At 37.6% G+C, this 27,395-nt stretch overlaps 1 protein-coding gene across 1 annotated transcript in view; it reads right to left on the bottom strand.

Annotated features, from left to right (window-relative positions):
- TANGO6 (transport and golgi organization 6 homolog) overlaps nucleotides 1-27,395 on the bottom strand; it is a 186,650-nt gene that overhangs the window by 142,807 nt on the left and 16,448 nt on the right. Inside the window, exons 4-7 of the mRNA XM_007198182.3 lie at nucleotides 25,624-25,765; nucleotides 19,343-19,479; nucleotides 16,933-17,095; nucleotides 13,624-13,706 (exon numbers count right to left, since the gene is read on the bottom strand). Coding sequence (XP_007198244.2) covers nucleotides 13,624-13,706; nucleotides 16,933-17,095; nucleotides 19,343-19,479; nucleotides 25,624-25,765 — 525 coding nt within the window. The remainder of the gene's footprint in view (nucleotides 1-13,623; nucleotides 13,707-16,932; nucleotides 17,096-19,342; nucleotides 19,480-25,623; nucleotides 25,766-27,395) is intronic.

Below are 27,395 nucleotides of genomic sequence, written 5' to 3' on the forward strand. Positions count from 1 at the left end.
TAGAAATGACAAGAATTATTTATGCAGATGAAGTACAAGTGGCTATGCCAAGTTTTCATTTCAATTCGACTAGCACTTGTATATATACCTGTACTGCTGAGAACTTTCCACCTGGCCCACCAGAGCCACACTGCTCCACTCCCTGCTGTATGTGAAGGATGCAAGTGTAAAAAGCCCTTCCCTTGTCATTGTTTCTGCCATAAAATTTTCATTCAGAGAGCTGAGAGTTTATTCCTTTAAATACCAAAATGTACTTATATTTTAACAATTTTGGAAGGAAATATTTCTAACATGAATTATATGCAATCCCTGCCTTCTTAAACAAAGTATATTGAACACACTGGCCCCAACATACTTTGCTTTTCAACTGATTATGCCCTTTGGGGGTATTTTTTCTGTCTCCTTTCTTGGTCCTCTCTGCTCTTGTCATTGTGCCTTAGTTAGTCTAACTAACTTCTAATTTGTTACTTCTAGTTCTGCTATGGTCTTAAAAATCAGATAACCAGTCTGACCAGGACTGTGTATAAAGCAAAGAAGAAACTGGCTCTGAGGACTAAGGGGCTCTGCAGTTAGACTGAGAAGGCAGCCAGATGGACAGCTGTCATAACACAGGTGACATGGGATGTTAAATTGGAAACGTCAAGTGAAGCACCAAGATAAAATAGACTTAAAACTTGAAAGTAAGACACCAGACTATGATGAGATCAAGACTATAAAAACTCCTCATTCAGAAAGAGGGTAGAGAAGATCAAAGGTGTAGAGACTGAGAGGAGACTGATGAGGAGGATTTCTTTAGAGAAAGCTGTTGGTCAGAGTGAGTCCAATCCCACAACACACCAATGATAAAAAGACAACCCAATTTAAAAATGGGCGAAAGGGGCTTCCTTGGTGGTGCAGTGGTTAAGAATCCGCCTGCCAATGCAGGGGACACGGGTTTGAGCCCTGGCCCGGGAGGATTCCACATGCCGCAGAGCAACTAAGCCCGTGTGCCACAGCTACTGAGCCTGTGCTCTAGAGCCTATGAGCCACAACTACTGAGCCCGTGTGCCACAACGACTGAAGCCTGGCACCTAGAGCCCGTGCTTTGCAACAAGAGGAGTCACCGCATGAGAAGCCCACGCACCACAACGAAGAGTAGCCCCCGCTCGCCACAACTAGAGAAAGCCCGCACGCAACAACGAAGACCCAATGCAGCCAAAAATAAATAAATAAAATAAATTTTTAAAAATTTTAAAAAAATAAAAATGGGCAAAGGTTCTTAACAGAAATTTCTCCAAGGAAGATATCCAAATGGCCAATAAGCACATGACAGGCTATTCAACATCATTAGTCATTAGGGAAACGTAAATCAAAGCCACAAGGAGATACTACTTTACTCCCACTAGGAAGGTTATTTTTTAAAAAAGGATGATAACAAACGTTGGCCATAATCTGGATAAATTGGAATTCTCATATATTGCTGGTGGGAATGTAGAATGGTGTGGCCACTTGAGAAAATGATCTGGCAGCACCTCAAAAGGTTAAACATAGAGTTACCATATGATCCAGCATTTCCACTCTTAGGTATATACCCAAGAGAAATGACAACATACATACACACAAAAACCTGTACATGAATGTCCACAGCAACATTGTTCATAACACTCCAAAATGTGGAAACAACACAAATTTCCATCAGCTGATAAATAGGTAACAAAATGTGATATAACCATACAACAGAACACCATTTGGCATTAAAAGGTATGAAGTACTGCTTCATGATAAAATACGGATGAATCTTAAAAACACTGAGGAGCCAACTACAAAAGACCACATATTATATGATTTCATTTATATAAAATGTCCGGAATAGGCAAATCTACAGAGACAGAAAGTATATTAGTGGTTGCCTAGGGCTGGGGGCAAAGTGGAGAGAATGGGAGGTTACAGCTAGTAAGTATGGAGTCCTTTCAGGAGGGATAAAAATATTCTAAAATTAGATTGTGGTGATGGTTGCACAACACTGTGAATATACCAAAAACATTGAACTGAGCACTTAAATCGGTGAATTGTGAGGTATGTGAGTTTCATCTCAATAAATCTGTTAAAAAGAAAAGAAGAGAGAGAGAGAACACCAGAGCTGGAAATGTTCCCAAATGCCTCTCTAAAATTAAAACACCCTCTTGTACCCTCTTGTTACTGAGTGAGTTGCTGGATCAATTCAACCACCCCAGATGTTTTCCTTATTTCCTGCCTTTGAGCTGTACTCTATAATTTAGTATTAGCAGAAAGTTAATAAAGACAACATACTCTTTGTTGCTAAATTTTGGTAAACACAATGTTTACCATTTTTCTCCAATGTACACATTTCCTCTGTTTTCCCTCTGCAGCTGAGCTGCCAAAACCTTGTAGAGAGAATAAACCCCTTCCTGCTTTCAAGACAGTCCCAGTCCTTGTGCATAACCAAGTGTCTACACCAAACTAATGTTTTGCTTGTCTCTCCAGGAGGTTTTTAATTCACTAAACTGTTCACCGAGCAATGAGGGTTTTTCCCGCCTTATGGGGGGCAACAACAGGAGAAATGGCAAGGACTCACTATTTCTCAATCTCTCTGATTTTTAGAGGCTAATTCACTTGCCAGAAAGAAGTTGTTTTGCTTTCCCTTTCTCCTAAAAGCAATTTATTGACATCTACCTAACACTATGAGGGGTTTGTACCAAAGTTTAAACAAAATTAGTCCTACTCCTACCAGCACTTTCAAGTCTTTCTAACATTCCACACCTGGCTATTTTACAATTTTTCATAATGATATTTCTTAGATGGAACATGACTGAAGATAACCTTTCTAAAAGTTATTTGGGCTTTATTCTCTAATTCAGAAAGTCTGCTTTCTAGATTGCTCTGTATAATTCCTTGTCTTCATATTATCTGAAAAGTCCTTGCCTACCAACAGGTAGAACAAGATATAAGAACTTTCTTTTCGTAAGTCTCTAAATGAAGCATTAAAAAATAAAAACAGCATTATAGCCACTAAGTCATCAGGTCCTGTTTTATCTATGAACAATTTAATTCTACACTTGTGTACCAGGTCAACATTGTAAAGGGTGTACTCTGGTTTTTTTAACAGCAAAATTAAATAAAAGGGTAGTAAATACCCAACTTCAGTAAAAAGTGAGTGTTATGAGAATGAGTTTTGAATTTTTAAGCAGCATATATTTATATCTACCAATTTATTAGTATCATACATAAAGCTTAAACCAAACTAAAGCAAAAGCTCTTTCTTATCTGAAAGAACATGATTTAAGATTTACTTTACACCCTCATACACTGCTGGGGGCAATGTAAAATGGTGCAACCCCTTTGAAAATGATCTGACAGTACTTCAAATGGTTAAACATAGAGTTACCATATGATCTAGCAATTCCACTCCCAGGTATATACCCAGGAGAAATGAAAACATATGTACACGCAATAACTTGTACACAAATGTCCATAGCAGCATTATTCAAAATAGCCAAAATGTAGAACCCAAATGTCCATCAAATGGTGAATGGATAAACAAAATACGGTACATACCTACAACAGAATACTATGCAGCAATAAAAAGGAGTGAAGTACTGCCTCATGCTACAATCGAGATGAACCTTTAAAGCATCATGTTAAGTGAAAGAAGCTAATCACAAAAGACTACATATTGTATGATTCCATTTATATGCAATGTTCAGAATAGGCTAATCTATAGAGACAGAAAGTAGATTAGTGGCTGCCTAGGGCTGGGATGTGGGGAGTGGTGCGGGTTTCTTCTGGGGTAATGAAATATCCTACAATTGACTGTGATGACAGCTGCACAAATCTGTGAATATACTAAAAGGCCATTGATTCGCACACTGCAAATGGGTAAATGTACAGTACATAAAATATATCTCATGAAGTTGTCTAAAAAAAAGATTTACTCTACATCCAAATGTCCATCAACTGATGACAAATAAACAAAATATGGTATACATTCATAAAGTGAAATATTACTTACAATAAAAAGGGACAAAATATTGATACATGCAACAACCTGGATGAACCTCAGAAACATGATGCTAAGAGGGAGAAGCCAGTCACAAAAGAACACTTATTGCATGATTCCCTCATATAAAATATCCACAAAAGGCAAATCCATAGAGATACAGAGCAGGTTAATGGTTGCTTGGGGATGAGGGGTGGGACCAAGGAGTGACTATAAATAGGCACAATGGATCTTTTTGGGGTGATGGAAATGGTCTAAAACTGTACTGTGGTGATAGTTTCACAACTCTGTAAATTTCCTGAAAAATCACTGAATCGTATACTTAAAACATTATTTTTTGATCTGTGAAGTATATTTCAATAAGGCTGTTTTATTAAAAAAAGATTTATTTTAAAAATATTTTAAAAAGGCAAATATCTCAAGTATTAAAATGGGTAAAAAACAAATGAACAGGCAAGTTAAAGAAGAGAATATATGAATGAACCAAAAGACAAAAAAAGGTTCAGACCAGAGCCTCCCATCAAGCCTCTTAGATAGCCTCAACCACCAGAGGGCAGACAACAGAAGCAAGAAAAACTACAATCCTGCAGCCTGTGGTCCAAAAACCACAGTTACAGAAAGACAGAGAAGATGAAAAGGCAGAGGGCTATGTACCAGATGAAGGAACAAGAAAAAACCCCAGAAAAACAACTAAATGAAGTGGAGATAGGCAACCTTCCAGAAAAAGAATTCAGAATAATGATAGTGAAGATGATCCAGGACCTCGGAATAAGAATGGAGGCAAAGATTGAGAAGATGCAAGAAATGATTAACAAAGACCTAGAAGAATTAAAGAACAAACAAACAGAGATGACCAATACAATAACTGAAATGAAAACTACACTAGAAGGAATCAATAGCAGAATAACTGAGGCAGAAGAACGGATAAGTGACCTGGAAGACAGAATGGTGGAATTCACTGCTGCGGAACAGACTAAAGAAAAAAGAATGAAAAGAAATGAAGACAGCCTAAGAGACCTCTGGGACAACATTAAACGCAACAACATTCGCATTATAGGGGTCCCAGAAGGAGAAGAGAGAGAGAAAGGACCAGAGAAAATATTTGAAGAGATTATAGTTGAAAACTTCCCTAACATGGGAAAGGAAATAGCCACGCAAGTCCAGGAAGCGCAGAGAGTCCCATACAGAATAAACCCAAGGAGAAACACACCGAGACACATAGTAATCAAAGTGGCAAAAATTAAAGACAAAGAAAAATTACTGAAAGCAGCAAGGGAAAAACGACAAATAACATACAAGGGAACTCCCATAAGGTTAACAGCTGATTTCTCAGCAGAAACTCTGCAAGCCAGAAGGGAGTGGCATGATATACTTAAAGTGATGAAAGGGAAGAACCTACAACCAAGATTACTCTACCCGGCAAGGATCTCATTCAGATTCGATGGAGAAATCAAAAGCTTTACAGACAAGCAAAAGCTAAGAGAATTCAGCACCACCAAACCAGCTCTACAACAAATGCTAAAGGAACTTCTCTAAGTGGGAAACACAAGAGAAGAAAAGGACCTACAAAAACAAACCCAAAACAATTAAGAAAATGGTCATAGGAACATACATATCGATAATTACCTTAAATGTGAATGGATTAAATGCCCCAACCGAAAGACATAGACTGGCTGAATGGATACAAAAACAAGACCCATATATATGCTGTCTACAAGAGACCCACTTCAGACCTAGGGACACATACAGACTGAAAGTGAGGGGATGGAAAAAGATATTCCATGCAAATGGAAATCAAAAGAAAGCTGGAGTAGCTATACTCATATCAGATAAAATAGACTTTAAAATAAAGAATGTTACAAGAGACAAGGAAGGACACTACATAATGATCCAGGGATCAATCCAAGAAGAAGATATAACAATTATAAATATATATGCACCCAACATAGGAGCACCTCAATACATAAGGCAACTGCTAACAGCTATAAAAGAGGAAATCGACAGTAACACAGTAATAGTGGGGGACTTTAACACCTCACTTACACCAATGGACAGATCATCCAAAATGAAAATAAATAAGGAAACAGAAGCTTTAAATGACACAATAGACCAGATAGATTTAATTGATATATATAGGACATTCCATCCAAAAACGGCAGATTACACGTTCTTCTCAAGTGCGCACGGAACATTCTCCAGGATAGATCACATCTTGGGTCACAAATCAAGCCTCAGTAAATTTAAGAAAATTGAAATCATATCAAGCATCTTTTCTGACCACAACGCTATGAGATTAGAAATGAATTACAGGGAAAAAAACGTAAAAAAGACAAACACATGGAGGCTAAACAATACGTTACTAAATAACCAAGAGATCACTGAAGAAATCAAACAGGAAATCAAAAAATACCTAGAGACAAATGACAATGAAAACACGACGACCCAAAACCTATGGGATGCAGCAAAAGCGGTTCTAAGAGGGAAGTTTATAGCTATACAAGCCTACCTAAAGAAACAAGAAAAATCTCAAGTAAACAATCTAACCTTACACCTAAAGAAACTAGAGAAAGAAGAACAAACAAAACCCAAAGTTAGCAGAAGGAAAGAAATCATAAAGATCAGAGCAGAAATAAATGAAATAGAAACAAAGAAAACAATAGCAAAGATCAATAAAACTAAAAGTTGGTTCTTTGAGAAGATAAACAAAATTGATAAGCCATTAGCCAGACTCATCAAGAAAAAGAGGGAGAGGACTCAAATCAATAAAATCAGAAATGAAAAAGGAGAAGTTACAACAGACACCGCAGAAATACAAAACATCCTAAGAGACTACTACAAGCAACTTTATGCCAATAAAATGGACAACCTGGAAGAAATGGACAAATTCTTAGAAAGGTATAACCTTCCAAGACTGAATCAGGAAGAAACAGAAAATATGAACAGACCAATCACAAGTAATGAAATTGAAACTGTGATTAAAAATCTTCCAAGAAACAAAAGTCCAGGACCAGATGGCTTCACAGGTGAATTCTATCAAACATTTAGAGAAGAGCTAACACCCATCCTTCTCAAACTCTTCCAAAAAATTGCAGAAGAAGGAACACTCCCAAACTCATTCTATGAGGCCACCATCACCCTGATACCAAAACCAGACAAAGACACTACAAAAAAAGAAAATTACAGACCAATATCACTGATGAATATAGATGCAAAAATCCTCAACAAAATACTAGCAAACAGAATCCAACAACACATTAAAAGGATCATACACCACGATCAAGTGGGATTTATCCCAGGGATGCAAGGATTCTTCAATATACGCAAATCAATCAATGTGATACACCATATTAACAAATTGAAGAATAAAAACCATATGATCATCTCAATAGATGCAGAAAAAGCTTTTGACAAAATTCAACACCCATTTCTGATAAAAACTCTCCAGAAAGTGGGCATAGAGGGAACCTACCTCAACATCATAAAGGCCATATATGACAAACCCACAGCAAACATCATTCTCAATGGTGAAAAACTGAAAGCATTTCCTCTAAGATCAGGAACGAGACAAGGATGTCCACTCTCACCACTATTATTCAACATAGTTCTGGACGTCCTAGCCACGGCAATCAGAGAAGAAAAAGAAATAAAAGGAATACAAATTGAAAAAGAAGAAGTAAAACTGTCACTGTTTGCGGATGACATGATACTATACATAGAGAATCCTAAAACTGCCACCAGAAAACTGCTAGAGCTAATTAATGAATATGGTAAAGTTGCAGGTTACAAAATTAATGCACAGAAATCTCTTGCATTCCTATACACTAATGATGAAAAATCTGAAAGAGAAATTATGGAAACACTCCCATTTACCATTGCAACAAAAAGAATAAAATACCTAGGAATAAACCTACCTAGGGAGACAAAAGACCTGTATGCAGAAAACTATAAGACACTGATGAAAGAACTTAAAGATGATACAAATAGATGGAGAGATATACCATGTTCTTGGATTGGAAGAATCAACATTGTGAAAATGAGTATACTACCCAAAGCAATCTACAGATTCAATGCAATCCCTATCAAATTACCAATGGCATTTTTTACGGAGCTAGAACAAGTCATCTTAAAATTTGTATGGAGACACAAAAGACCCCGAATAGCCAAAGCAGTCTTGAGGCAAAAAAATGGAGCTGGAGGAATCAGACTTCCTTACTTCAGACTATACTACAAAGCTACAGTAATCAAGACAATATGGTACTGGCACAAAAACAGAAACATAGATCAATGGAACAAGATAGAAAGCCCAGAGATTAACCCACGCACCTATGGTCAACTAATCTATGACAAAGGAGGCAAAGATATACAATGGAGAAAAGACAGTCTCTTCAATAAGTGGTGCTGGGAAAACTGGACAGCTACATGTAAAAGAATGAAATTAGAATACTCCCTAACACCATACACAAAAATAAACTCAAAATGGATTAGAGACCTAAATATAAGACTGGACACTATAAAACTCTTAGAGGAAAACATAGGAAGAACACTCTTTGACATAAATCACAGCAAGATCTTTTTTGATCCACCTCCTAGAGTAATGGAAATAAAAACAAAAATAAACAAGTGGGACCTAATGAAACTTCAAAGCTTTTGCACAGCAAAGGAAACCATAAACAAGACAAAAAGACAACCCTCAGAATGGGAGAAAATATTTGCAAATGAATCAACGGACAAAGGATTAATCTCCAAAATATATAAACAGCTCATTCAGCTCAATATCAAAGAAACACACACCCCAATCCAAAAATGGGCAGAAGACCTAAATAGACATTTCTCCAAAGAAGACATACAGACTGCCACGAAGCACATGAAAAGATGCTCAACATCACTAATTATTAGAGAAATGCAAATCAAAACTACAATGAGGTATCACCTCACTCCTGTTAGAATGGGCATCATCAGAAAATCTACAAACAACAAATGCTGGAGAGGGTGTGCAGAAAAGGGAACCCTCTTGCACTGTTGGTGGGAATGTAAATTGATACAGCCACTATGGAGAACAATATGGAGGTTCCTTAAAAAACTAAAAGTAGAATTACCATATGACCCAGCAATCCCACTACTGGGCATATACCCAGAGAAAACCGTAATTCAAAAGGACACATGCACCCGAATGTTCATTGCAGCACTATTTACAATAGCCAGGTCATGGAAGCAACCTAAATGCCCATCAACAGACGAATGGATAAAGAAGTTGTGGTACATATATACAATGGAATATTACTCAGCCATAAAAAGGAACGAAATTGAGTCATTTGTTGAGACGTGGATGGATCTAGAGACTGTCATACAGAGTGAAGTAAGTCAGAAAGAGAAAAACAAATATCGTATATTAATGCATGTATGTGGAACCTAGAAAAATGGTACAGATGAGCCAGTTTGCAGGGCAGAAGTTGAGACACAGATGTAGAGAATGGACATATGGACACCAAGGGGGGAAAACTGCGGTGAGGTGGGGATGGTGGTGTGTTGAATTGGGTGATTGGGATTGACATGTATACACTGATGTGTATAAAACTGATGCCTAATAAGAACCTGCAGTATAAAAAAGCAAACAAAACAACTAATACTAAACTTTCATTAGGTTATTTGTATGGAAATATGTTAATATAAATGTTTCAGACATTACATGAAATTTCTAAAAATCTTATATTTGTATTTGTATGGAAATATGTATGGAAATATGTTAATATAAATGTTTCAGACATTACAGGAAACTTCTAAAAATCTTATATGTTCTGGTATAAGGTTATAAGTAATAATCCTAGTTACTACTTTAAAATGTATATCTCAGAAATAACTAATTTTCTTGTCAACTGCATTATTATGAACTTTCATCAAATCTTTAACCATGGTCATTTTTAAGTCTTCTGTCATTTACAGACAGTTCTGGGTGTACTCTGATGATTTTGCAAATATGTTCCTATAAAAGGGTTTCATCTTCAAGAAATTCATGGAAAAGACTCTGACAAGTACAGGTTTCTGGTAACTGACTGTACTGCTGAACTGAATGAATAAGCATTTTCAGAACTCTAATGAAAAACTGATGAACTCATAAAAGTGCTAACAAAAGATCAAGATGAAAAAAAAAATTAATTACATGGGACTGAGTGAACTGATGAGGATGAGTATAATTTTTGTGACTTTCTGTCTGAATTAAAAAAAAAAAAATCCCACAAGGACTCAGAGGCAAAGAATATACAAATCAATTTTCACTGCAAAGTAAAGAGCTGTTACAGTGGAGGATTACTGGACTGAATGTCAATATTATGACATAGTATGAGTGTGTTTCATGTTTGGTAATTGCAATCATTGTTGCTTTTGTTGTGGTCATCCATGTACAATGCTTGGTGTCAGTCTATTTATCTCTTGTAAAAATAAAATACAGTGTGTGTGTGTGGAAAAAAAAAAAAAACTGGAAAGAAAAAAAAAGACAGTGCTTTTATTTTATGGTGTAAAGTGCTTTTAGCTCCAGGGCTCTGAACGTGAATGTGGTCAACAAACAGCTCCAAGAGGGAGACTTAATACAGTCCCAGCCTTCGTGCCGAGGATCGCCTGGCGCGGGGCACTCGGGCTGAGCTGGAGAATGAAGGGTTAAAAGGTCTGATGGAAACTGCAAGATTCAAATAAAATATTCACTGTCTGCCTTTAGCGGGAAACACCTTTATAGACTTAAAGATAAATAAATGAATGACTGAATGAATGGTTAATACAATCGCTCCCACCTTGCTTTTAAAAAAAAAAAAAAAAAAAGGTTCAACCTCACTAGTAATAAGAGAACTAACTGCTAACTAAAACCACAATGCACCTAACAGATAGACAAAACTCCCTGAAAACAACTCAAATGTCTACCAAGAGAAGAATAAACAAATAAATGGTGATACAGTCATAAAACAGAATAATATCTGACAGTAGAAATGAGTGGATTAAAGTTAGATATATTACAATGCCATTTAAATAAAATTTAAAATCATGCACAACAATACTAAAAACAGCTTAAGGAATAATAAATACAAATTTAGGATCGTGGTTCCCACTGGGTGAGGAGCAAGGGAAATGTGATCAGGGATGGGCTCACAGAGGATTTCAACTGAATTGGTAATGTGTAATTTTTTCAGCTGAGTGGTGGGTACATGAGTTTTTTATTTGGTTTGTTTGAACCATTTCGTAACAAACTAAAATTTAAAAATTTACTCTAAAATGTTTAATTTACTGCCATAGAAAAGAAATAAGAGATGTGGAATAAAAATTTTTTAAGTATTGAAATATAATTCACATACCATAAAATTCACTCTCTAAAATGTACAATTCAGTGGTTTTTAGTATATTCACAAAACTGCACAACCATCACCACTATCTAATTCCAGAACATCTTCCTTACCTCAGAAAGAAACCTCATTCCCACTATCAGCCACTCCCAACTCCCCAGCCCCAGCCGCTAGCAACCACTAATCTACTTTCTGTGTCCACGAATTTGCCTATTCTGAACATTTCATTTAAATGGAATCATACAATGGGTGGTCTTTTGTGTCTAGCTTCTTTAAACATTAAAAAATCATAATTTTAAACCGTTTATCCACTTGCCTCTGTTCATTAAACAGAAGCAGCATCACTGACTTTCCTCAGTGTTAGTGGGCAGAATGGCAGTGGTCCCCTCCTGTGGCCCTTGGCAGACCAGTTCCATGTGGCTCACCAGGGTCCCAAGGGATGGGGAGGGTCCCAAGGGATGGGGAGTTTCCCCAACTCAGAGGGGCTGACTGTGGGGTCTCTTCCAATCACCCCTTCAGTACATGGTGACGAGTCTCGGGTGCCTGACTATGTGGACTTACAGATGGCAGTATCCGGTTATAATCAAAGGGCTCTCACAGAACGAACACGGGGCTTAAGCTTCCTGCCAAGAACCAGCCGGCTGAAGAGGCCAATGATGCAAACATAGGGGAGGGTGTGGCAACGAGGGGACGGCAGCGCTGATAGTGCTTGCTCCCCTACAAGTACTTCAAGTTACTGAAGCACTTGAACCAATGAACAACTAGGATCGGCAAAAATTAGACACTGCCAAGAACACTATTGAAATATAGATTTAAGAACATTACAGAAACCATGAACTGTGGCCCCAGGGCCCACTGTACACCTAGGTACACAGAGTGATTAGCAACAGATTCTTTTCATCTGTATTTAATATGTACTTAGCATTCCCTTTTGTACACTGTACTGCGGTTTATGTAATATATACCTAAATAGGAAAAAAAAAAAAAAGTGTTCACCCATGTTGAAACGTGTATCCATACTTTATTCCTTTTTATGGATGAAAAATATTCCATTATATGAATATATCACATTTGTTAATTCATTCATCAGTTGATAGACATCTCAGTTGTTTCCACATTTTGGCTATTATGAATAATGATGCTATGAACATTTGTGTACAGGTTTTATATGAATATGTTTTCACTTCTCTATAACTAAGAGTGGAATTGTTGAGTCATATGATAACTCTATTTTAACTTTTCAAGAAACCGCCAAACAATATATTCCCAAAGTGGCTGTACCTTTTTACATGAAATATAATTCTGAAAGCTGTTTACTCTTGTAAATGTTTTTAATAGTAAAATATTATTATAAATGTATTGAGGGACTTCCCTGGTGGCGCAGCGGTTAAGAATCCGCCTGCCAATGCAGGGGACACGGGTCCGAGCCCTGGTCCGGGAAGATCCCACATGCCACAGAGCAACTAAGCCCATGTGCCACAACTACTGAGCCTGCACTCTAGAGCCCGCAAGCCACAACCACTGAGCCTGCATGCCACGACTACTGAAACCCGTGCACCTAGAGCCCGTGCTCCTCAACAAGAGAAGCCACCGCAATGAGAAGCCCACACACTGCAACAAAGAGTAGCCCCCGCTCACTGCAACTAGAGAAAGCCTGCACGCAGCAACGAAGACCCAACACAGCCAAAAATAAATAAATTAATTAATTAATTTTTTTAAAAAAATGTACTGAAATAAACTTCAAAGAAGAATATTTACCCCAGTGCCATCTGGGCTTAACACAATGGATTTCATTTTTGTCTAAAAATATGTATTTCATATATATTTATAAGATTGCAATCATAGAGAACATATAATTTATATAAATATTTTTTCATTTTCAGTATATATTTAGGAAGTCATTTCTATGACTCATTTATTCCAACTTCTTTATGATGATGATTCTATCAAAAATTATAAAGTAGATTCAATATTATCATACACTAAATTTTAGGAAGCCTACAGTATTGCAAATGCCTTTGTCAATTCCTTCAAAGACACACTTTCATCAGTGGCATGTGCCACTTAGAGAATCTGAACTGTTTAAGATTCAGAGTAAATGATGAAATTGACAGAGTTTCAAAATGTATCAGTTTTTTCACTAACAACTTAGTTTCCAGTTTTCAAGGTAAAAAGATTTTGATGGTTTGGAATTTAAGATTAGTCATTCCAATTCTTGAAGTACCAGTTTAAAAGGCAAAATTATTTTAAAAGACTAAGTACAAATATTAACTAAAAACACTAGTGACTCAAATTACCAACCTTATATACATCCTCAATACATCTACTAAGTTCTTCTTCTGTCACCAAAATGGTCCCTGGCACCATGTCACACTCTGAAACCTCTAAGGAACAAAAAACAAAATTACCCACACTCAGCACCTCATTGAACAGAAGAAGCTGGGCCTAAGGAAAAAAGTTTTACTAGAAAGTTCAGGAAGTAACAGCTAAAATTAGAAAATCAACATAGTTACAATACAGCACCATTCAAATACAATATTTCACAGAATGTTTCATTGATTATAAACATGCATTGTTATTTTATGTATCACTAAGAAAGAAAAAAACACTGCCAAGTAACCTATGAAACATTATCACTTGGGATTTTAATTTTAAATTAATGAATGAAAAGTTGGAGATTAAATTAAGTGAAAATGGCAGAATCAATGGTTGTGTCTGGGTGACTGGTACACAGGTGTTCATTATACTATTCTCTGTACATGTGTTTGAAAATTTCCCTTTAAAAAGTTTTAAGGGACTTCCCCGGCAGTCCAGTGGTTAAGACTCTGAGCTTCCACTGCAGGGGGTACAGGTTCAATCCCTGGTCAGGGAACCAAGATCCCACATGCCACTTGGTGTGGCCAAAAAAAAAAAAAAAAGTTTTAAAACAGAGCTTTTTAAAAAAAGTATTAAAAGAACTCTCCTAGCTTTATTTTATACAGTATTGTTATATGTCATTTTTTTTTTTTCCTTTGGCCACTCCATGCAGCATGCAGGATCTTAGTTCCACGACCAGGGGTCGACCCCGTGTCCCATGTAGTGGAAGTACGAAGCCCTAACCACTGGACTGCCAGGGAATTCCCTATCATTCTTGATATAAGCTAAACAATTGGAATAAACAGGATAAGGAATTAAAACTGCACATTGAGTGTCCAACTCTTCTGAAACATTTCAACACCATTACCGGTACCTGTGTTTTGCCATAATATATCATCCTCTGTGCCACAGAGTACAGTGATGTGATATCCTTAAGAGTCCTCCACTTTACTATTGTCTTCACGATTTTCTTCTAAGTCACTGGCATCCATTCTACAAGTTTTAACGCTCATTTGCAGGCACAGACAATGCCACGATTGCTACCTGGCCAACAATGATTGTGAGATGCATCTAGATATTAGAGTTGCTAAAATGTGAAAAAGATTTCAAAAATAAAATTTTTTTTAATGTGAAAAAAAGTGCATCTTGGCATTCATAAAATACGATAATTCACCATAATTGCCACATAGTCCTAAAAATGTGATGCAATATGAAAAACAAAATAAGAAAGCTTATACTTTAGAGATTGTTTTTCCAGTGGCAATGATGGGGTATATATATAAGATCAGTCATATTCTTACCCAATCCTTTTTGTTATCAATAGATTGTATATGCAAAACATGTAGCTGGTGTTACAGATGTAACCTAACACATGAGAATGCAGGGTAAATAGGTGTCCAATAAATATTCTTTGAATGAATGAACAAGGCCCAGGACAAAAATAATTGACCCACAACTGGACTGAATCTAGGCCTCCCAAGCACAGTGCTCTAGACCAGGGGTCAAACTTGAACACACACTTGAATTACCCAAAGGGCCTGTTAAAACAGTGTTGGGTCCCACATCAGAGTTTCTAAGTCAGTAGGTCTGTGGTGGAGCCCAAGAAGTTGTATTTCTAATAAATTCCCAGGCGATGCTGATGCTGCTGGTCCTGGGACCACACTTTAAGAACAACACTCCAGACTAAAGGAGATACCTAGTCAGTCACAGACAAGAAGATAAATAGATTAGTATTGAGGTACAGTCTTAACACATGAAATTAGATATAAATGCTAGGCCTTAATGACAAGGGCCAACAGAAATAATACTTCATTTTTTGAATCATTTTTTGAAGAAATACTAATTCTAGACTAGATTTCTATTAACTGTATAAAGGAATTTTAATTATTTATTCAAATACGTTTATCATGTCTGAATAATCACAAATTTCACTCCACCAAAGCTCAATCTGGTGCTTACTATGCACAAGAATTAGATTTTCTCCATTCTCACCCACCTAGACCCCTCTACACACACTCAGAAAAATTTATACTGTAAATGACTTTTATACAAAGTCTACACAGAACTAAATTGGGCTTAACCACAACAACAATTTTTCTCTTTATTTTTAACCTCAGAAACGACTATATGGAAAGGTTTTTTTTACTCACTAAGAATGCTGAAATGATACTCTGTATCCCAGCACTAATCTCAATAAAGCATGAACACACACTGAGGGAAGTGCTGAAAATGTCAATCTTTTAACACATTAAAACTGGCCAAATCTGGGAAAATTTAAGCTTCAAAATGAATGATAGGAATGTTCAGTCACCCACTGAATAAAAAAAGAATCCATGAATCTGTATTGATACTTAAATAATTATTTTTTTAAAAAGAGATGAGGCAAGGAGAAAGGAAAAGCTCTTCCTTAGAGAAGAATACCAACTAACAAATTAGAAACAATAAAAAAAATAGAAAGTCACCATTTTATGAGCAAAAATCATCAGTGGATACTAAACCACAGTATGAAGGACTGTTGGGAAACAGGATATTCACACTGTCTCATACGTCTATCATCCCACAGATTATTATTAATTACAAAGGGAGGAAGGTATTTTTACAGTGGAGAAATCTGGGTGCTACCACTTTAATCAAATAGTCAAATTTAACATCACTAATAATGGAATAAACTGATAACATGTGCCCCTAATCTGATGGACTAAAAAAAAAAAAAAACCATCATATGTAGTATTCCTGCCAAAATGTTTACCTGGATCTAATCAAGAGGAAACAATGAGACAAATACAAATTGAAGAACATTCTATAACCTGGGCTTCAAAAGTGTCAGAGTGAAAGACTATTAGGGATCTATTCTACATTACAGAAAACTAAAAAGACATAACAAGTAAATGCAATATAATTTTTTTAAAAACAGCTATAAAGGAAATTCTTGAGACAAATAAGAGATTTGAATAAAGTCTGTATATTCGATGTCTGCAACTAACTCTCAAATGCTTCAGAAAAAAAATACGTATGTGTGTAGGAAGAGAGAAAGAGAAAGTGAACATGTCAAAATGTTAACTATGTGAAGTATATAGGGCTAGGACACTGCATTCTTCTTAGAACTTTTATGAAGTGGATTTTTCAAAATAAAAAATTGGGGGAAAAAAAGTAAAATTAAAGACACTGAACTACCACAGACTTAAGTTATTTAAATCCAAAACACGGAAGAAGGTCCTTTAGAGGGACAGCAAACCACCAGACTTCCTGCTTTACCTGCTGTATTTGAACATCGATGAAGAGGAGCTAACACTGGCTGAAGTAAGTACTTTGCTGCCAGTTGTGGCCGTTCTCTTGACATAGTTATAAAGGTAGTGGTGGCAACTCTCTGAAATTGTAGTCCTGTCAATTTATCTTGAAAGTGAAATAAATCCAAAATCTAAAAGAAAAATTACATGAAGTAAATACCAGGCTCTTTGCGAGAAGCATTACATTAACTAAGAAGATAACACATTAATTTCTTTATGCTAAAAAATAAATTTACTGCAGTAACACTGATCCAACAGAAGTTTTTTTTTTTAATTTAACAACCCAGTGTCAAAGGGTATGAGAACTGAAGGAGCTATGTTTTTACTAAACAATTTTATCAGATTTATAAAATACATGCTCACTGTAGGAAATTTGGAGAATAAATTTTTAAGAAGAAAATTAAGTCTTCCCAAATTACTATAAACATTTTGGGTGCATTTTTTTCCAATATGTTTCCTGTATAATTCTTTTTTCTTTTCAATTAAGACCATACTTAATATTCAGTTTTGTGTATTGCTGAAACCTTCTCATACTGTTATAAATTCCTCAAAAATATTATTTCCAGATATTCAGTTTTTCCCCAAAATTTTGCTATGATAAATAGCAATTATGGGGTCAAGGCATATAAATATATTCAGAATCTGAAGAGCCTGTCAGGTCTGAACAAAAGTCTACTTTATTCTCAAAAATAAACATTGATCTCTCGTGCTTGAGTTTAAGCACCCAACTGAAAAGCACATTCTGTTCCTGGCTTAAAACTGACTCTTTTACTTTTTGTAGACAGGAGAATCTTCTGTTCAAAAACTGTATGTGACCTCTGACACTGCCAAAGAGAGACTCAGTAAGATTAAAACCTATGACTTGATTTTATCATTTCCTTAAGTGCCCAAACTATAGCTACTAGTTTTGGAAAATATTTACTCATCACTGCAAATGATAACTTTATCCTGTAAGATAATTTATACTTAATATTTTCCAATATAAGATTTTGCATTGTGATATTAGTTCCCATGCATGCCTACCCATGAGAATCCTGAAGACCAGCATAACAATTGAATGACTTTCTTCACACTGTACTCCAAAAGGCATATCTTACATTTAAATGCATGGGGAGTGCTGACTAAGAACACTCCTTCCACACTTTCACCTATGAGATTAACAAAGAAAAGTTTTGTAACACATTGCATAGGCAAAAGTGTGGGAAAACAGATACATAAATAATATCAATCAAAAATTTAAATACACATACCCTTTAAGCCAGTAATGTCAATTCTAAGAATTTTCCCTGTGATAATACTTGCACACAGGCAAGATTTATAGATATTAACTGGAACATGGTTTGTAACAGCAGAAGAATGGAAGCAACTTAAATGTCCATTAATAGGAAGCTAGGTAGGGCTTCCCTGGTGGCGCAGTGGTTAAGAATCCACCTGCCAATGCAGGGGTCACGGGTTCGAGCCCTGGTGTGGGAAGATCCCACATGCCGTGGAGCAACTAAGCCCGTGTGCCACAACTACTGAGCCTGTGCTCTAGAGCCCGCGAGCCACAATTACTGAGCTCACGTGCCACAACTACTGAAGCCCATGTGCCTAGAGCCCAGGCTCCACAACAAGAGAAGCCACCAAAATGACAAGCCCACACACTGCAACGAAGAGTAGCCCTTGCTTGCTGCAACTAGAGAAAGCCCGTGCACAGCAACAAAGACCCAATGCAGCCAAAAATAAATAAATTAATTTATTTATTTATTAAAAAAAAAATAGGAAGCTAGTTAAATAAATTATGGTACATAATATGATGAAATACCTATGTACCCAAGAAAAAGAATGATGAAATGATCTCCAAGGTACACTGTTACGTGAAAAAAGCAAAACTGAAAAACAGTGTGTGGAGCATGTTATCATCTGGATAAAAATTAGAAGATATACACACATATACACACATATAGTTGTATACACACGATACACAGACTACCTCTGCAAAATAAATAAGAAATTGGTACAGAGATGGGAGGGAGACTTACTTTTCCATTTACTCTTTTGTGCTTTTAAAATTGTGTACCATGTTAATTTACCTTATTTAATACCTATTTTTTTTAAACTAATAAAAAACACAGAAAAGATAATGAATATGATGAAACTGTAGTTTCATATTCCAGCTCTGAGAGCAAGCTAGTCAGTTATTAATGGTGAGGGGTTCTTAAACCTAACAGGTCAGTCTCTCCCACAGGTTTTTAATCAGTTATTAAGAAGGCCCCTCAATGAATAATAAGCTTAAACATTATATTGTTTTTAACTCAATATTAGATGAACATTAAAAGCCCTCTTTTTATAAATAAGCAGATAATCCTCAAACAGTCAAAAGAAACAAAATGATTTACCTGGGGGCAGATATCTCTATAATAATCCTCTGGTGAAAGAGACTGCTGGGGACAAGAGGCCAAAATCTTTGCAATCAGGTCACACTTCTTCCAATCAGCAGCTGTGGCCTCAGCATCACTCCCACCAGCCGCCCCGGCTGTCAGCAATGGATAGAGGTGTCAAAAACTCATTGCAGTTCACCACAGAAGGTCCTTAAAATTTAGAGTAAAAACTATTTTTTCCCTACTGAAAGTTGTTAATTTCCTCTGTAAGATAATCTATCCCTCCGTACTTTCCTTTTGATGTTGGTTTCTGGGAGGTTCAGAGAAAAAAGTAGCACTTAACCACTGTAATGATATTATTCATACGACTTGAACACTAGCTTCTTCTTAGTATTTATTACCTTTTAGATGATTAATATTATTATTATTCTCTCTCTTTATATACATCATGTATTTCAAACTTTTTTTTTTTTTTTTGGCTGTGTTGGGTCTTCGTTGCTGTACATGGGCTTTCTCTAGTTGCAGCGAGTGGGGGCTACTCTTCATTGTGGTGTGCAGGCTTCTCACTGTGGTGGCTTCTCTTGTTGCAGAGCATGAGCTCTAGGCATGCGGGCTTCAGTAGTTGTGGCACGTGGGCTCAGTAGTTGTGGCTTGCTCGCAGGCTCTAGAGCGCAGGCTCAGTAGTTGTGACGCACAGGCTTAGCTGCTCTGCGGCGTGTGGGATCTTCCTGGACCAGGGCTCGAACCCATGACCCCTGCATTGGCAGATGGATTCTTAACCACTGCACCACCAGGGAAGCCCTCAAACTGTCTTCAACCAAAACTATGGAGTAATAAGTCCCAGATTTACCTTACCATCTTAGATGATTAGAAAATGGGACAAAATACATAAACAATGGTTTTCAGACACTGGACAACAAGCAGCCCAAGACACTGAACCCTAAGAGAATGAAAGCAAACAAGGTGAGTCCGATGAATACCCTAGCCTATTACCTAGAGAGAGTTTTGGGGCTACACTACAGCTAAGGAGAGCCCAAACGAAGCCTGCCACATTGTTGAATTAAAGAAACACAGTTCAGAGTTCAGGGAGACCAACACAGTTAGAATTTTCCAGGCAAAACACCAGAGAAGTGAAAGCTACACAAAGAGGGTGCTCCAGAGATCTGCAGAGGAATCCTCTCTCAAGTCTTTCATGGAGTATGATCTGTGTATGTGTGTGAGAAAAAAACCCAAGGCAAGAACCACAGAAAGGAGTAGGGGGAACAATCCCCACAGTTCACACGGGGCTTGGAATAGTTAATGTTCCCACTAGTGAGCATGGAAAAGCCTCCTAATACACAGAATATCAGAAAGGTATTACCTTAGTAGTGGTGCCAAATTACCTTGGGTTAAAGGCTGCTCTAGACCCATAGTAACAAGGCTTAAAAGCCAGGATTGAAGGCTCAAACTGATCCCAAGAAAATTAACTGCATCCCAGAACAAAGCCCAACAAAGGAATACAACAAAATCTAGCACCCGACAATGTAAAATTAAAACATCCAATATACATTAAAAAATTACCAGGCAAGTGACTTCCCTGGTGGCGCAGTGGTTAAGAATCCGCCTGCCAATGCAGGGGACACGGGTTCGATCCCTGCTGGGAAGATCCCACATGCTGCAGAGCAACTAAGCCAGTGCACCACAACTACTGATCCTGAGCTCTAGAGCCCGCGAGCCACAACTACTGAGCCCGCGTGCCACAACTACTGAAGCCCACGTGCCTAGCGCCCATGCCCCACAACAAGAGAAGCCACCGCAGTGAGAAGCCCATGCACCTCAATGAAGAGTAGCCCCCGCTCGCTGCAACTAGAGAAAGCCCATGCACAGCAACTAAGACCCAACACAGCCAAAAATAAAATAGATAAATTTAAAAAAAAATTACCAGGCATATCCATTCAGTGAAATATTTTCAGTCATAAAAAGGAACAAAGGACTGATTCATGGTATAACATTATGCTAAGTGACTCAAACCAGACACCAAAGACCACATATTGCATGATTCCATTCGGATGAAATATCTAGAATAGGCAAATCCATCAAGACGGAAAGTAGATTAGTGCTTACAAAGGGTTGGAGGAGGGGAGAATGGGGAGTGACCGCTAATGGGTAAGAGGTTTTTTGGGGGGAATGATGAAAATGTTTTGGAATTAGATATTGGTGATGGTTACACAACTCTGTGAATATACTAAAAACCATTAAACTGTACTCTTTAAAAGAGTAAATTTTATGGTATGTGAATAACTTCTCAATCTAAAAAACCTACTAGGTATGCAAAGAAGCAAAAAGGAACATAACAAGAAGGAAAAATCAGTAAAAACAGACACATAAAAACAGAGATGACAATTAGGAGACAAGGACATTAAACAGCTATTATAAACTTATTCTCTATTTTCAAAAAGGTAAAGAAAAGAATGATCATAATGAGGAAAGAAATGGAAGATATTAAAAAGACCCAAAGTGAACCTCTAGTAATGAAAAAAATAATAAATGAGGGAAATTCCCTGGCAGTCCAGTGGTTAGGACTCTGTGCTCTCACTGCCAAGGACTGAGGTTCAATCCCTGTTCAGGGAACTAAGATCCCACAATCTGTGCAGCACAGCCAAAAAAAAAAAAAATCTGAAATGAAAAATATGCCAGATGGAATTAACAGCAGATTAGATACTGCAGGATAAAAGATTAATAAACTTGAACATGTAGCAATAGAAATTATCCAAAATGAAACACAGAGAGAAAAAGACTGAAAAACATCAACAGAGAACAGTATCTTGTAGGACAATATTAAGTATAATATTAGGTATAATTCAAATTCCAGAAAGAGAAAAGGGAAGACAGAAAAAAAATATTTGAAGATAATATCTGAGAAATTTCCAAATATGATGAAAATTATAAACCCTCAGCTCCAAGAAGCTTAAGAAAACTTAAGCAGAAAAAACATGAAGAAAACCACCCACACCAAGGCATATCATAATCAAATTTCTAAAAACCAGTGATAAACAGAAAAATCTTAAAAGCAGCTAGAAAAAAAAGGTGTATCAGATACAGAGGAACAAAGACAAAAATGACAGTAGACTCTGCATCAGAAATCATGCAAGCCAGAAGACAATGGAGTAACATCTTTAAAGCACTAAAAGAAAAAGCGATCAACCTAGAATTCTGTATCCAGCAAAAATATTTTCAAAAAAGATGGTGAAATAGACTTTTTCAAACAAACAAGAGCTAAGGGAATTCATTGCCAGTAGATCTGCACTATAAGAAAGGTTAGAGTTCTTCAGGCAGAAGGAAATTTGAATTAAAATTTGGATCTACACAAAGAAACGAAGAACACCAGAAATGGCAAATATGCGAGTAAATATAAACTGCCTCAAATCATTGAGAATAAACCATATATATATTCATATATGCATAAGTACAAAATTAGGGTTCTAAGTTTCTTATAGCAGCTCCCCAATTTGCATGCCCTTGGGTGAAGTCTAAGCTTTCTCTGGAAAAAGAAGATGCAAGGACCTATCTGCATGTGACAACTTCTCACAGGTAACTGTTAATTTTCCATTTCATTGGTCCTAGAAGCCACTGCAGGCAGAACTGGGGAGGCAACATTACAGCCACTGCCAACCAAATCTACCAATGTCTGCCAACCACACCGACCTCAATTTTGTCTGACAGGACCAAGGTACATTGACCACCCCAGAAATGGAAAGTCAGGATTGACTCTCTCTCTCCTCCTCCCTCCCCACATATCCAGCCCTTCATTAAGTGCTGGCAACTCTTCCCCTTAAATACGTCTTATATTCATTCATTTCTCTGCATTTCCACTGCCACTGCATTGATCCAAGCCACTGTGATCTCTCAGATGACTGCTTCTTCTTAACTGATTTCCCTGCTTCTGCTCTTACTCGACCCATTCTTCACAATACATCCAGAAATATATTTCTAAAATGTAGATTTGATCCTGTCTCTCTCCTTAAAACCCTCCAGTGGTATCTCATTGCCCTCAGAATAAAGTTCAAAACCCTGAACTAGGCCTAAATGCCTCCATGATGTGGCTCCTGCCCGCCCCTCCACCCTCATTTCACACCCCTCCACCCTCATTTCACACCCCTCCACCCTCATTTCACACCCCTCCACCCTCATTTCACACCCCCTCCACCCTCATTTCACACCCCCTCCACCCTCATTTCACACCCCTCCACCCTCATTTCACACCCCTCCACCCTCATTTCACACCCCCTCCACCCTCATTTCACACCCCTCCACCCTCATTTCACACCCCTCCACCCTCATTTCACACCCCCTCCACCCTCATTTCACACCCCCTCCACCCTCATTTCACACCCCTCCACCCTCATTTCACACCCCTCCACCCTCATTTCACACCCCTCCACCCTCATTTCACACCCCTCCACCCTCATTTCACACCCCTCCACCCTCATTTCACACCCCTCCACCCTCATTTCACACCCCTCCACCCTCATTTCACACCCCTCCACCCTCATTTCACACCCCTCCACCCTCATTTCACACCCCTCCACCCTCATTTCACACCCCTCCACCCTCATTTCACACCCCCTCCACCCTCATTTCACACCCCTCCACCCTCATTTCACACCCCTCCACCCTCATTTCACACCCCTCCACCCTCATTTCACACCCCTCCACCCTCATTTCACACCCCTCCACCCTCATTTCACACCCCTCCACCCTCATTTCACACCCCTCCACCCTCATTTCACACCCCTCCACCCTCATTTCACACCCCCTCCACCCTCATTTCACACCCCTCCCTCATCTCATACCACTTTCCCTGCACTCTCTACCCTCCCTGCTCTACCCATACTGAAATTTCCTCAAAAACACTGTTCTTTCCTATGTCAGTTCCTTCATATATGGATCCTCTCGAACTATACAGTCTTCCCTCACTCTTCAATGAACATATTCCTACTCAGCATTCAGGACTCAGTTTAAATGTTATTTCCATCAAAAGGCCACTAAGTTTTTGGTAATTTGTTACAGCAGCAATAGGAAATTAACGTGCAGGGGATACAGGAGACAAGGGACCAAATACAAGAGAAAGCCAAGGGGATCACCAGGAAAAAGGTGAAGGGAGATCCTAGGATGACAGCTCTGTGGAGGTAATTAGTCCAAACAACAGAAGACTCAGAGACAGAGGTGTCTTCAAGAAGATAAAACGGATAGAACAACTAATGTATTTGAATGTATTAAAAGGAGATTTAAACAACTGGGACGGAGTCTGAAAACAGATTAGTGATAAGTACATACAAAACTAAGCAGACAAACAAAACAGACAGCTATTAACTCCAGGAAGTACAAAAGTGTGTAAAAAAGGAAAAGTATACTACAGTAGCTCAGCTGTATATAGTAATCACACAGAAGAGTATAAACACTGAATACTGATCTAACCAAAACTAAGATATGACTATATTAAGGGGATGGGAAGTATGCTTGGGTGAATGATGGTAGGGTTGTGAAAGAGAACAAAATCCTTTTTCACTCATGGTGAGTTGACAGATGATGCCTAAAACTGAAAAATTAAGAAGGTGCTGTAACCGCATTACAGTTAGAAAAAGAGAGGTAAATACCAGAAGAAACCTGCTAAAAATGATCAAAGTGGTTGCTTCCAAGGATGGGAAATGGAGTGAAATGCTGCCAAGAACTGCTATTTTTCTCTAAAAGCCTTAAAGACCTATCGACTCTTTAAACTATGTGCATGTATAATTTTGTTTAAAAATCAAAAAATATAAATTAAAAACTACTACCATACTTAACATGATAATGAACCTTCTTTCTAGTAATGAGGACTAAGGGAATATAATTGTGGTAATGAATCTAAAATTTCATCCCAAAGTTTGCATCTCTTGGGTATCTCCAGCTTCAGGAGAACTGTTTCATATTTTAAGTCCTGAGGTGAAGTACTCTTAGCACCCTGACTCTTTTCCACAGAGAATTTCACATTTTCTATAGGGTTTTACTTAAACTTTTTGTGCAATGTTTTCCTCTGATTGTGTAAGTTATTTGAAACAGTTGACAATATTAGTTAACAACATGAGCAGTGTACCACAACTATTTTTGGAAAAATGGCAAGAAAATGAGTTTGTTTGGAAAAGGAGCTCATTAAGGTTTAACCTCCTCACTCTCCACAAAGTCTAGTCTCCATCAGGTTTTACAGTCAAATGCTAAAGACCAATATTTCACTGTGACTCAAAGGAAAGTGGATACCAAAGTAACAAACATCTATTTCTTACCACCAGCTCCTTCCAAAATGCCCCGGACTACTGCCTGAACACCACTGGGTCTCATCAACCTTTCAGAGAGGAGCTGCCCACATAGACGCCGGAGCCAAGCTGGGGCCCGACACATAACTTGTGTCTTCCCGTCTGTGCAGGACTACAAAAGGAAGGGAAAGGTATGAACTGAATGTCAGTGTAACGGATATGCAGAAATTAAAAATATACAAATATACTGAGTCATACTGATGATTAACAGTATGCTACACAGACTTCACAAGAGCAAAATTTTTCCCTTAAAAAGAAAAAAAGACTCCTTTACAAAACCTATTTCAGCATCACTTTTAAGAAAGTAAAAATATAGTGAAACTTCTTCAAGTGAAGTATCAAGAGAAATTTCAAACCCAGAAATAGACAAACATGTCTGTGAATAAAATACAGATTTGGGGGACACAAGGTTAATGTAACCGATCTGAATGCAGTCCTTCCAATCAAATCTAGCTTCCAAAGAAGACTCCTATGAGCATGACTCACCACTAAGAGGACAGTTCACAACACTGAGAGGACACTAGTCCTTGCCTCCGTGGTCTCAGCTGCTCTGATTCCTTTTGACATGGCAGTTTCAAGAAGAGTTAGATTTCTTCAAGAACTCCTTTTTGAGAGCTCTGTGGAGCCACCATGAACAAAACAGACTTGGTGTCCCTTATTTTGGGCTAGAATGCAAACGATGGTGTGGTCATTCACTGTGTCTAACTATGTGAGCATAAAACTTAGTGACAGAAAAACATTTAATCCCAACTAGCGTGTTCTCTCTCTTTTACTTAAGGCAGATCAGTAACTACCATTTATTGCAGGGGTTATGAAGTGCCAGGCACTGTGGTGAGCACCTCCCCCACAATCTCAAAAGGAACTTGTAAGGAAGGGTCTGCTGTCATCCCCATCCCCTTTCTATGGGTAAGGAAACTGAGGGATGGAAAGGCTTACGAATTCAAACAACTGCACGCTGGGGTTGAATGCCAGTGTGCCTAACTCCAGAGCCTCTGTTTCTCGTCATGCTCTTATAATGTATTTGGTTTACTCTGGCAAACTGTGGACTCATTCAGAGAAGCAGAGTATGAGCCAGAGGAGCCCAATGTGAGGCTACAGTAACATTCTAAGGACGAGATGAAAATGACTTCAACTAGGAGATATCTTTGTAGCCAGCTTCAGCTGGTCCTACAGCCAATTCCTTTGGCCCTTCATGCTTTACTCACCTAAACTCATAACTAAAATTTAGGTACTGAAAGAAAATAGATAAATCCAGCTACATCATCAAATTAAATCATTTTGGATAAATAATTATTTTTAAGGAAAAAAGAAACTATCTTATGCCTAGCAGAATATGTACTATTACGTTTTCAAAAAAGGATCTAAGAATAGTCCATTAATTGCTCTAATTTTAATTTCTTGACTTCAAATACTCCATTCAAAGAATAAGATGTCCGAACACTTCTGCCAGAAGAATGTTTTGTCAAACAGCCAAATTTTAGTTTAAAAAAAAAAAAAAGATCCAGTTTGAGAATGAATAAAATATATTTTTGTCATAAGCCTTAAAAAATGATCACAATATTCCTGGGAACAGTGTCCATCATTCCACTAAAAGAAAAATCCTTTTAAATTATCCCAAAGGTCAGTGTAATTTAGCTCTACAAATACCATTTAACAATGTAAAAGATGAAATAAGACTCAACTAGATTAATTTCCCAGGAGAAGAAGACAGTACACCACACATTATCATTAAAGATTCACAC

This window comes from Balaenoptera acutorostrata, chromosome 19 (assembly GCF_949987535.1).
Source record: "Balaenoptera acutorostrata chromosome 19, mBalAcu1.1, whole genome shotgun sequence".
In the NCBI taxonomy this organism is placed as follows: domain Eukaryota; kingdom Metazoa; phylum Chordata; class Mammalia; order Artiodactyla; family Balaenopteridae; genus Balaenoptera; species Balaenoptera acutorostrata.